General features: G+C 42.7%; 1 protein-coding gene across 7 annotated transcripts in view; it reads right to left on the reverse strand.

Annotated features, from left to right (window-relative positions):
• Positions 1-863: 863 nt before the first annotated feature.
• Positions 864-13,115, reverse strand: part of HELZ (helicase with zinc finger) — a 141,820-nt gene continuing 129,568 nt past the window's right edge. For all 7 annotated transcript variants that reach the window (XM_052657197.1, XM_052657196.1, XM_052657192.1 and 4 more), the window contains 2 exons: positions 7,678-7,930; positions 864-2,191 (listed from right to left, as the gene is read on the reverse strand). In XM_052657197.1, coding sequence (XP_052513157.1) covers positions 1,857-2,191; positions 7,678-7,930 — 588 coding nt within the window. In that variant the 3' untranslated portion in view covers positions 864-1,856. The remainder of the gene's footprint in view (positions 2,192-7,677; positions 7,931-13,115) is intronic.

Genomic DNA, 13,115 nt, shown 5'->3' on the forward strand with positions numbered 1-13,115 from the left:
TTCTTTTTTCATGACTAAAGTTATGTTGAGTAAGATCCAACACCGCTGAATGTGGTGATCGGACATCGTGCAGAGAAACCGAGGTGCTGTTCAATTGCTGGCTTCGTTTTCCAACTGTGACTTGTACTAACCGTGACCACGTGTGCAGTCCACACGTCTACACCTGCCACTGCACACAGCACCCAGGCCTCTGCGGTGCAGCCACACACAAGCCAGCCACACTCTGGACAGAAGAGGCTTTCCCCATTGGTCCTGCGGCTTGGACACCTCCAACCGGAGGCCCTCTCCCCTCCTCTCCCGAGCTACGGCTACAGGGGCTGCTGCTGCGGCCAAGCTCCTGCTGCACAAGTCCTCCTTTATCCCTCTGCTTTTCAGCTGCTTTGCAAATGGACTGCGAATATGTGATGGCCTACTCAAAAGGAGTCTTCCAAAACACTATTTCTGAACGGATCATCAGGATCCATTCAGGATTTGCAATGCTTCCCAACCTTATCCTATTACTTTATTTTTTAAAAAAGGTTATATTGTAGTTTCAAGACACCTCTGAAATATAAAAGTAGTGCTACTAGGTCAGGAAAACAATACGGACATGCTTTGCTTCAGAAGTGTCACAAGACCGCACATTTGAAGAGGGTCAACGCGTTTCTTTGGATTTTACCAAAGTTCACTCAAAACAACGTCTAGAATGTAGAATATTTAGGAGAGCTGTTTAAATTTTATATTTTTGTACAAGTTCAGTGGGGTTCTTCCAGAAGAATTGAAAGACGAGAAACAAGGGTAGGTTTTGCCCCAGATTTTGATGAATTTTGATACATCTTTGATAAACATTATATTTCTTCTTTAATGATATTCCTCAAACAAAACAGTTAGCAAAATATTTGAATTTGCCATGTATAATGTCACATTTTAATGTAAACATCAAATAAGGTACCAAAATTTTTACCAGAGGGAAAAGACACCTTAGAGCGGCACAGTTCTTTATACCACTGGGGGTCGGGGGGGGCCAGATTACAGACATCCACACATGCAGAGTGGGGAAAAAAAGATTCTACTAAATTCACGCATTTTTAAAATAGTTATCAAGTCTACTAAGCACCAACAATCCTAAAAATTTTTCAGCTTCATGATTTGTTTAAAAAAAACCACACTATCAAATTAACATTAAAAACAAGCTTGAAGAGTAGCTTGTCCAAAAAATAACTATGTATGCCCATGTTGTGGCGTAGGACATACACCTGCAAAGAATGCCTTTGCCTCTGTCCTGCGGTGGATGGAGAGGACGACAGCGCGTCATCCAGTCTAAACCTATAAAAGTTTTCAAGGGCAGCACCTTGCCACCAAAAAAAGCTGATGAAACTTAAAAGTATTCAGAAGATGCTGCCCCTTTATTTTAAAAAATTTTCAATGAATTTAAGCAAAAATAACATACATCTGTACATCAACTGGCCATTTCTGGTACAGAAACCCAGCATATGGTAATATTATTGAATAAATGTAAATGCTACTTACAATTTTTTTTCTCTTTAAATACATTTTAGACAAACTTTTTTTTCTTTTTTTTTAATAGTTGCACAATTAACTTCTTAGCTGCTAGCTTGATGCAAACGTATATAATACACAAATTTAAAAATATTTTTTTATTCCACATAAAAGCTGTCAAAATTCTGACTCACGTCAAAAATGCAAATAATGGAATATACTTTAAAAAAATTAGTTGCAAGTCTAGCAGCAAAGCAATTAAGTGAGAACATATTTAACGTGAAAACAAAGGAAACTGTGCAGCTACAGGTGAAGGCTGGCTACCTTAGCTCTACTGATACAGAAATTAGAACATTCTCCCTGGAGGAAAAAAGGGATTACTTAAAATAGGAGTAAAAGCCATTGCTGCCGGCTGAGCTCCCCAGGCTGAGTTCTTGAAACAGAGACAGAGGGTCGCTGCTCTTCTTGGCCTGCTCGGGCGGAGGCCTGGGCTTTGGAGGGGCCCGCAGCGCGCTGGCGTAGGACATGGCAGGCTTGCCGCCCCCGGAGCTCTGCGGGCTGCTGCTGCTGGCCGACTCGGCGATCTGCTTGGCGGGCAGGAGCGGGGGGAACTGGCCGAGATGCTGCAGCACGCTGTAATCGAAGGAACCGGGCCCCTCAAGGCTCTCAGGCTTCAGATGCTCCACGGGGGCTTTGACGGTCTTGGGTGGAGCTAGAAGCAGAAAACAGGAACACCGATTTAGGGGCAAGCCCAGCAATGCCCAGGCGCCTCGTTAGTTCTGTGTCTGCTGGTTCTCATCTCCAGGGACTCAGGGACAGGCGGCTTCTGCCACAGAACCCTGAAATCACAACATATCTAGGCAAACTTCTCCATCTCAGAAACACTTGAAAAAAATTAACTATGTGAGCTGCAATAACTAGACATATTAAAAGCTGAAGGTCAAGTCTGAAGGTCTGCTTCAAAAAACTAATTTGTTTAATTGTATACTTTGATATTTATTAACTACTCATAGTCTGAAAATGGGAGCAAAGTTCTTTCTTAAATAAAAATGAGCTCTCCAGCCAGTCGCCTGGTTGAGATAGCTTCTATTATTAACCGAAGAGCAGCGGCATCACATTCTGTTTCTTAAAAATGCCGCCTTCTCTTGTGATATGTAAGTAAAAATGGAATAAAGGGAGAGAGGCACAGTAAACGTCACTTCACACTCCTGTAATCTGCCTGATTTTAATATTGACTCCACTCTTCCTAACTCATTTCATGGCCCACTACATCGTAATTTGCTGTAAACACTGATTTTGTTTCCAATGTTTTAAAAATTTAACCATTATATAGAGTGATAATCATAATCCATATTCATTGAGGATAACTTGAAACTACACAGAAGCCAAAGAAGACAATCAGCCATTCAGATTTCCAAATATCAGAGCTAAGCCTTAACCTGTTGGTGCATTTTCCCTAAGGATGTCAAATAATGCAGACATTTTGAAACTTTTTAAAGGAACCTCTCATTTTTCGAAATCTGGATAGCAGTTAATTTTTCACTTTTCAAGTGTTATAAAAGATAAAGTTTCCTAAATATTCATAACTGTTTCCTTGAGATAAATTCCTAAAAGTGCCATACAGTACATGTGTGTGTGAACGTTGCTCAGTCGTGTCCAACTCTTCGTGACAGTCCGTGGGATTCTCCACGCCAGAATACTGGAGTGGGTTGCCATTCCCTTCTCCAGGGGATCTTCCCAACCCTTGGATCAAACCCGGATCTCCTGCATTGTAGGCAGACACTTTACCAGCTGAGCCACCAGGGAAGCCCCATCTGATGAGACCCCACTGAGCAGTTATCAGAACGGCCCACATCGGGACACTGACATTGCCAAATGCTGGTGAAACGTGCAGCAATAGGGACTCTTGTTCTCTGCTGGTGGGAAGGCACAGCGGTGCAGAAGTTTGCTGGTTTCTTACAAAGCTAAACATACCCTAACCATCAGAGTGAAAGTCAAAGTCACTCAGTCGTGTCCGACTCTTTGCGACCCCAGGGACTGTATATTCCCTGGGATTCTCCAGGCCAGAATACTGGAGTGGGTAGCTGTTCCCTTCCCCAGGGGATCTTTCCAAACCAGGGATCAAACTCAGGTCTCCCGCAATGCAGGTGGATTCTCTGCCTACCAGCTGAGCCACCAGGGATACACAGTGCTAACTACGATAACTGTGGCCAAATCACTCTGTGGGAAAACACTGCCCAATTATACTCAGTCAGCAAACTTGCCCATTTCTCTACTACATCACAACACCAGTGTTAACTATTTAACTTTAGCCGAGTTTATAAGTAAATAATTATCTTACAGTTCTACTCTGCATGTCTCTGATTACTGCTATTTATGGACATTTCCCCTACATTTATCACCTGTTTGTGGACTGGAAAGGTTAGTTTCAGTATTTCACTGACTCAGTATGCTGATTTCATATTACTATTTTAAAACTTTTAAAAATTGACAAATTGTTCAAAATTATTTTAAGCCATTTAACAGCTTTCTGGAACATTTATCACCTTTCCTGGCTAAATGTCATTTTGTGCATGAAAACAATTGCTTTAAGAGCATTAGTTTAACAAACATTTCAATACAGAAGGGTCTTGCACTGCCCAATACACAAACTAAGTTCTTCGTTGGCTGCTCAGAACTATTTTTATTTACCAAGTCTTCTTACTTAACCATGCTTTCATTTTCATGACAATCAGAGCTTAGAATGTTTTTAATTAAATAAAACATGCAAAATAATTCTTCAGCGGCAGTCTAACCTAATGCCTACATGCCTCCACACGTATCTACCCATGAAAGTAGAGATGTCTGCCAGTCTGACTGACTGCATGTACTCCAGATGAGACAAACTATTCTTTAAAACTATGAATTTTACTAACTTGGCAACCAATGCTTTTTTCTTTTCCAAAATACATTTTTCTACCTAATTTTTAACTTTCATCTGTTTATGAAAAGAAAATGCTTGATAAAGTACGCTCTGTCACCAGGACAAGAGAATCGAACTGGAACACCCAGTGGCAGGGAATGAACCCTGCCCTCACTGCGGGCGCCGTCAGGCATCAGGCCCCACACTGAGACTGGCCACCCCGGCGATCGCACGGGATCTGTCTTCATGTTCCCCTTACTCGGCAGTCAGGCATTCACCAAGAGCCGGAAGTGCGACCAGGGCCAAAATGGGAATCCAAAGTTCAGAAAGGTCAGAAGCGTGACCTTTGCTCTCAAGCTTGCAACTGTGGAGAAATACAGCCGTGTCATCAGTTCAGTTCAGTTCAGTCGCTCAGTCGTGTCCGACTCTTCGCGACCTCATGAATCGCAGCACGCCAGACCTCCCTGTCCGTCACCATCTCCCGGAGTTCACTCAGACTCACGTCCATCGAGTCCGTGATGCCATCCAGCCATCTCATCCTCTGTCGTCCCCTTCTCCTCCTGCCCACAATCCCTCCCAGCATCACAGTCTTTTCCAATGAGTCAACTCTTCGCATGAGGTGGCCAAAGTACTGGAGCTTCAGCTTTAGCATCATTCCTTCCAAAGAAATCCCAGGGCTCATCTCCTTCAGAATGGACTGGTTGGATCTCCTTGCAGTCCAAGGGACTCTCAAGAGTCTTCTCCAACACCACAGTTCAAAAGCATCAATTCTTCGGCACTCAGCCTTCTTCACAGTCCAACTCTCACATCCATACATGACCACTGGAAAAACCATAGCCTTGACTAGACAGACCTTAGTCGGCAAAGTAATGTCTCTGCTTTTGAATATACTATCTAGGTTTGGTCATAACTTTTCTTCCAAGGAGTAAGCGTCTTTTAATTTCATGGCTGCAGTCACCATCTGCAGTGGTTTTGGAGCCCAAAAACATAAAGTCTGACACTGTTTCCACTGTTTCCCCATCTATTTCCCATGAAGTGATGGGACCGGATGCCATGATCTTCGTTTTCTGAATGTTGAGCTTTAAGCCAACTTTTTCACTCTCCTCTTTCACTTTCATCAAGAGGCTTTTTAGTTCCTCTTCACTTTCTGCCATAAGGGTGGTGTCACCTGCATATCTGAGGTTATTGATATTTCTCCCGGCAATCTTGATTGATGCCATGTCATGACCTCTTTTAAATTCCAAACCAACATTAATACAGTTTCCTTCAATGCAAGAAATAAGTCTCAAACTTTAGAAAGAACTTTCCCAAGTGGTGATAATTTTCCTTCTGATTTACTACTGGCAATTGCTACATTCCTCTACACGTAAAATAAGACAACATAAAATAAATACATATACACACACATACGTGCTGAGCCCAGAAGGTGTGCTACAGGATATTGGTGATTTTTGAATTAGTTTTTAAACATTGAGCTGGTGTGAGTGGGGGGGTGTGTGTGTGTGTGTGTGCTCTGTCATGTCTGACTCTGTGTGGCCCCATGGACAGTAGCCCGCCAGGCTCCTCTGTCCACGGGATTCTCCAGGCAGGAATACTGGAGTGGGCAGCCATGTCCTTCTCCAGGGATCTTCCCGACCCAGGTCCTCGCATCTCCTGCTGTGGCAGGCAGGTTCTTTACCGCTAGTGCCGCCTGGGAATCCCTTAGGTAAGTGTTCCCTCAACTAAAGGCACTACCATTCGTCTTCTAACAATGACAAAAACGGGCCTCCCCGGTGGCTCGGTGGTAAAGAACCCTCCTGTCAATGCAGGAGACCCAGGTTTGATCCCTGGGTCAGGAAGATCCCCTGGAGAAGGACATGGCAACTCACTCCAGCATTCCTGCCTAGAAAATCTCATGGACAGAGGAGCCTGGCGGGCTATAAGCCCTGGGGTCACAGAGTGAGACATGACTTACTGACTACACAACGACACATGAGTCAGTGACTAAACAACACAATGAAGCAAGCGGGGACTTCACTTTCGTGGAAAAGACACCGTGAATGACACACGCATTGGGCACTTGCTCAGGAAATTTCTACCTTATCAACTTTTTATTGATTTTGGCCAAGAGCTATCTAAAAGTTTAGGTTGGAAGAAAAAGGAGAAATGATGTTGTCTTTAAAATAAATTATAATAAATAAAACAACTAAAAAGGAACACATTTTCACCGCTTATTTGTAATTTAGATGTTTCTCAGGAAATCCAAATATGATGAGCGTGTCTTTGCTAGACCTCGAAAATGACAAAGCAATCCAGGTGAAATACAGCAGCTTAAACACAGAAGGTCCTAATGAGTGTTTAAAGTGACAATGTCTCTTGCTGGGAACGAAACTAATACCTATTTAATGCTTTCTGATCTACCATGCCTCTTGTACTAAAAATATGCTTGCATGCACATTCTCCAAAATGGGTCAGTTACAGAAACAATGGATTCACATTCTAATGAGGAATAAAATTAACAAAATACAAAGGTTGATGCTACCAAGGCAGAAATTTACCAACAGTTACAGACTTGTTCACAAAGATCAACATCTACAGCCTACAGAGAGAAGGCGATAGATCAGAGAATCAAATAATATCATTCTTTACATTTAACGTTTCTTTACAGTCAACATAAAAGATAAAAAGAGACAAAGGAAAGACAATGGTGCTCAGACTTCCCACCATACACGTCCACAGCCATGTCCGTTCCAACGCCTTCCTGTGTCTTCTTTTTCTTCTTTGGACTTGGATTTCTTACTTCATCAGAATACAAGAAATAAACTCTGGATTTCTAATCTCAAAATATTAGACCCTACTGGTCTTTCTCATGGCCAGACTCTACTGTGTAGGTGACTGTCACAACTTGATTGACAATAAAACTACTGAAAACTGAAATTGACCTAACCAACCCCCACCCTTAACTGGAAAAAAAAAAAGAGACAAAAATCCCAAAAGCAAGCTCTTCCCAAGCAAAAGTGATTCTATTTAGAAATATATTTTTGTTGCCCTTACTTCTTTCACCCACTCACAGGTTACAATCATCAAAATAATCAGTTCCCAAATACTGATAGATTACTTACCTTCCAGATCATATATATGGAACCTATATAGTCCTAAATTAATATGACTCCTGAGGCACAGCTGTGAGCAATGACCATTAACTACTGTTCAAAGACAATCATGCCAACGGAAGAAATGGGAGAAGAGAAAGCCCATAAGCAGCGGGAGCTGGCCAGTCAGTGCTGCGGCTGTGGCCACCACCAGCCCTGTCTCACCTGCCGACTCTCTGGGCTGGGCTGGCCTGCTGGATCCACTGCATGGAATGTTCTGGTAGGGGCTGGATGAGGTGGCGTTCACCCAGGACTCCGGGGAGGAAAAGGCGAAAGGAGACTGGTTATCATGGTCCTGAAGCTCTTTACGCTGAGCAAGACTGTCTTGAGGAGTGCTTGCTTCTTCAGAACAAGGCTGCACTGAGCTAGATGAGATTCTTCTTTGGTACAAGGGCCGACCCGGTCCTCTGGGTTCATACTACACAAAGAAGAAGGACACTTCATAAATCTGTGAAATTTACACCCTACTCTCTTATGTACACAGCAATCTCACTGTATCAAGTAGAAATTCTCAAAACCACTCTCTTCTGTGGCTATGAAACACCCTCTCAAAGCAGCCTGAGCTGTGGACGTGGTGTCTGGAGACCTGGATTCAAACGCAGGTCTGGCCCTTGGCAGGCAGCCCTATCACATGACGCATCTAATTCGAACTCGGCTTTCTTGTTTGTAAGATATAGGGCTGAAGCACCCATCTCCAGTTCCAAAGTTCCATCAACATTTTAGGTAACATTAAATTAAGCATGAAGAAACATATCTGCTCAAAATTAAAAGGGGATATTATAGTCACAATCAATTGAACCACACCATCTTGAACATACTCATCCATCTGAGACTCATCTTGTGGGTGCTTCACAACCTCCCGGTTTATTATTCCTTAAACCTGATGGCAAGACAGGGCTCCCCACCCCCAAGAGGTGCACCTGATCGGCCCCACTGCAGTCTTCCTTGAAATTGTCTTCAACGAAAACGGAACATTCATTACTCTTCAACCAATCCTTTGTATGTCTGAAACGCAATTAACATTTTTCTCTTCCCTACATTGCACAAAAATTTCTTTAGCCCTCTGTCAGGATGCATTTGTCAGAAATTCCTTAAGTGCCCTCCAAGTTTCCTGGCCTGACTTTTGGGACCACAGCTCAATCTCAGTCCTAACAGCAAGGCAGGACGTAGCAGAGTGAGTTGTCCAGCCTCGGTCTAGGACCAGACTCTCTGGGTAGACTTCAGGCTGCTTTTACTGGGAACATCACCCTGGGCAACTGACTTCACCTCTTGGGAACTTCAACCGTATGTGTCTCTTCATAACCCACAGTACGCAGCTCTTAGGACTGTGAGAATCCAATGAGTTCAGCACACAGAGCCGTTAGAACACTGGAAAGGTCTGTTGTTAACCTAACATAAAAGACAAACTTCCATGCTAGATCTTAAATGACAGGGTGGGACTGGCTTTTTATTTCCCCCTCTCCCTCTCCCTATAATAACAGACTTGCTATTCAGTTTCTAATCACTGTTGTTAGGGGAAGCACACTGATTGAAACCACCCACCCTGGCCAGGCACCATAGCAACCATTTGCATGAGTTGTTTTATGACAGGAGGGCCTGGTAAGGAACATGGAACTAATAAGCTACCATCAACTGAAGAGTTCGGGAAAGGTCAAACAGAGACTTTGCATGTCCGACCACCTCCCAGAATCCTCCTCACAGGCATCCGTCTTGGCTGAACAAGGCGTGCACCACCAGGAAGGACTGCGTCAGAAAGACTGGCTAAAGACAACCCGGAAACTAGTCCCATCACCATAAACGCCAAGACCGCGCGGCAGAGCTGCTCTCCCGGGTTCCCTTACCCTGCTGCTCTCCCCAGGGCGCCCTTCCCGATAAAATCTCTTGCTTTGTCAGCACATGTGTCCCCTCAGACAATTCCTTTCCGAGTGTTACACGAGAGCCCAGTTTCGGGCCCTGGAAGGGGTGCCCCTTCTGCAACAATATGACGGGGAGGGAACTTCCTTTGCCCTTTGTTGTTACAAATAATTGGAAATCAGGAACTGGAGGTTAGATTACAAAGGAGAGAGAGAGAGAAACAGGCACAGAAATAGCAGGATTTGGGGGGGATAAAATGCAAGCCAGCACAAGCAGAAACTGTCAGGTCAATTAGACGGAAACCTGTAGAGTAAACACGTGAGAGTCGTCACCACAGATGGAACCACAAGGGTGTCAACTGGGGAAGGGAATGGGCCTGGATTGGCTGCCCTGAGGCGGAAAGGAAGGGAAGGGAGGGAGAGAGACTCTCAACTGTCGGATGAGGAATGTCCGGGTCACTTCTGCATTTCGGAAGTTTCAGCTACTGGATGAGAAGGGCAAGTGGCAACACTCTGTCTCATCAATTCCCTCCTCATATACTTCGACTGTTCTTGTCTTTATGCAGAGCGTCTAAATTCAACTTTAGTTTTACTCGGCTTTAAAGGTATTTTTTCTCCCAATGGTTAAGATCATTCTGAATTTCCTATTTTCTAGAATATTAACCATTCTAACTACTGTCAACTGTGAATTTAATCAGTACATCCGAAATTTCTTTGTTGAAGTTATTACTTCATGGTACTGGGTGGAGCGGCCCGCCTTCCCGACTGCTTTGCTCTCCTTGACCGGGCAGCGCGTGAACGAATGGCCACAGCAGCTTGCGCGGTGTGCCCTTCCTACCGAGGTTTGCCACGAAGAAGATTAGCTCTCAGAATCAAAACGAAGCTCTTCTTTTCATTACCATGCCTTGAGTGTTCAGCACAATCAAAAACTGTAGGGGATCACATTCTAAAGACTTTATGTGTGAACGGTGGTTACTGTTCTACTCAAGCACAAAACTAATGTCTGTTACAGCCTTAAAAGGAAGAGGTAGAATAAACGATCTTAAGGCCTCAGCTAATTCCAATGTTCCAAGTTTTACTTTAAAGTCTTCAATAAATCAAAGTCCTAATCAATGACAATATATTTAAACTTTTTATTATTAAAATATCCAAACATAATCCATCAACTTTAACAATCATCAACAATTTGATGTATCTGCTAAAATAAAGTGTTATGCCATATAAAGCCTATTTAAGTTACTTAAATTAAAACAAAAAAACTGCTGAGAGCACGCTAATTGATTACAATTGTTAGGCAGTTAGAATAGGAACAAGGACTCCAAAATGGCAATGGCTAAAAGACAAAGGAAAAAGTCTGTGAGAAGGGAACAAAGAAAAAATCCACAGACCTGAGTGAGAACCTTAAGTGAAACAAACATGCCCCTGTCCAGGCTAGCCCTAATTTGCATAGGGCAGGCTCTGGGGAAGAGACAAAACCTATAAAAAGAGAAAGCAAGACCCTCACGCCTCGAGGGTATACCATCCTCTGCCAAATAAAACTCTGAGGGAGAACCACACTGGTCCTCCTGGTCCCCCGTCCTGAGACAGAACTGAGGAAATTACACTCTCCCAACACAATGAAATCCATTGGCAATGAGTTCAAAATCTCAGATATTTTCCCCCCAGATGGAAATTCCTATGAAGTACACTGAAAAAGAAGGGCTCACTAACAAAAGTTTGAGAAAAAGATCCCTTGCCTATAAAAAATTCATGTATTTTTGACAGAGACTGTCCTTTTATTTCCACCTACACTTAGGACCCTTAGGCTGTTTAAATGTATAAGGTATACTTTTCATTGTTTGTGTCTTCTTATTTCCTGACCATTTTTTGATTCCTGTTGTTTCTGCCCAGCGCTCATTCCTCCCTAAAGAGACGACTCTTTCTACCTCCATCTCCTGCCGGCCTGAATGCCGCGCTACTTTCAGATGGCAGCTCTACCAATGGCTGGCATGCAGTTCAATTTTAGAGTCCTCAGGTCTGAAATAATTTCACTGCTTACTCCTTAAAGTCTGATTTTCCTCTGTCAGAGATCCTTACACCTGGGTTCAGTATCAACTTCACACATATTGCGTGTTTACAAACATTCTTCGTGTTTAAACTGTGAATTCATTATGTTGCTAAACATATGATTATGATTTTCTAACTCTGCTGCTAATATTCCCTTCTAAAAATCAAAGTATAATGCTGAAGTTCCAAAAGCCATTTAAGAAGAAAAAGCTAAATGACTAATTTCATGTATGAATTTCTATTTTTAAGGGCTGCTGTCAGTTTAAGTAAAAATTCACAGTCTGCTTACCACTGTCATAAAAGGTCCATCTCTAATATATAAGGTTAGCTGGCCATTCATTTCACGTGTATATGTATAAATAAAAACTGGGGGAGAGGTTAGCAACTTCATGAATCAGGGCTCTACTTACAATTATACTATCAAAGCTGATCACTAAGGAAGAGCTAAATGCTGTGGTGGAAATTCCAAGTCTCATTAACTATGATGCCAGAAACCTTAATTAAAATAGAACATCTCATTTAAATGATTAGCTTTGATAATTTAAGCATGAAGAGAGGTCCACTTTATTAATCTGTCAGTCACTGTCTCCGCAATATGCATCAGATGTCTGGGGGACCACGCACGACGCGCTCTCTGAGAAGACAGCACTAGCCGGCTGTGCAACGACGATCAGCAGCTGTCGTCATCTGCCTTTAAAGCCAGCACAGGCAGAGCGCGCCAGCCGGCCAAGAGTGCAGCCTTCCAGCTCCGTCTGCACAGCAGGACCGTGTTCCACAGAAGGGGACCTGGCTGGAGAGCTGGAGTGGGGGGATGGGAGGGTGATCAGATAACAGTACTGAAAGCGAGTACTGAAGGACAAGTACTTCCTGAAAATAGTACTGAAAACTAAGCTCAAAACTAGAGCTGATTCAAAGAAAAAAATGAAAAATAAATAGATAGGTCAAAAAGCGTCTTTGTTCAAAAGCCTACATGTAAGACGGAATTATTTCAAAGCAGATAACATCATACAGACTCACATGTCATCTCTAAGACGCTATACGTAAATGATTTCTAGGAAGCTGATCAAAACTGGTGACTTACAAGAATTCTGTTTTCTTAAGCAGGCCACCTACAATACCACCAACTGCAGCACAAACAAGTGCAGCTTCATAAATATTTGGAGACTTTTACAATGACATTTTAAAAAGAATTTTCCATTTATTACTAATTGAGCACTTTCAATCAAGCTATCTCATAGTAAAGTGCATCTTAAATGACAAGAACTTGGCTCTGCACCAGTATCAGCAGTGCTGGCTCTATGTTAACCAAGTTTTTTCACATGATAAAACTATCTCCACCTAAGAAGAATGAGGATCTGTCTCTCAAGATAAAATGACTAGAAAGTATAATGGGGAAAAAAAGGTCCTATTCATAACAAACAGCAAGGAAAAACCAATCTAAGGATAAATTCAACCAGAAATGAAAATATTACAGAATTTTACAGAGGAACACTCAGAAAACAAAGAAAAAAGGAAGGGAGGGAGGGAAGAAGGAAAAAGGAATTGAAATACTGAAGACTGTACCAGTTCCTAAATCAGAGGTTTAAAATATTTTTAAAGACAAAATTTCCTCCAATGTAAGCTACCCACTCAATGTAACTAAAATTAAAACCTCAGAAAGGTTTTAGTTTCTGTCTCAGGGGGAGGCGTTCATACAGGTATTCT

The sequence above is a fragment of the Budorcas taxicolor genome, chromosome 19, assembly GCF_023091745.1.
Source record: "Budorcas taxicolor isolate Tak-1 chromosome 19, Takin1.1, whole genome shotgun sequence".
Classification (NCBI taxonomy): domain Eukaryota; kingdom Metazoa; phylum Chordata; class Mammalia; order Artiodactyla; family Bovidae; genus Budorcas; species Budorcas taxicolor.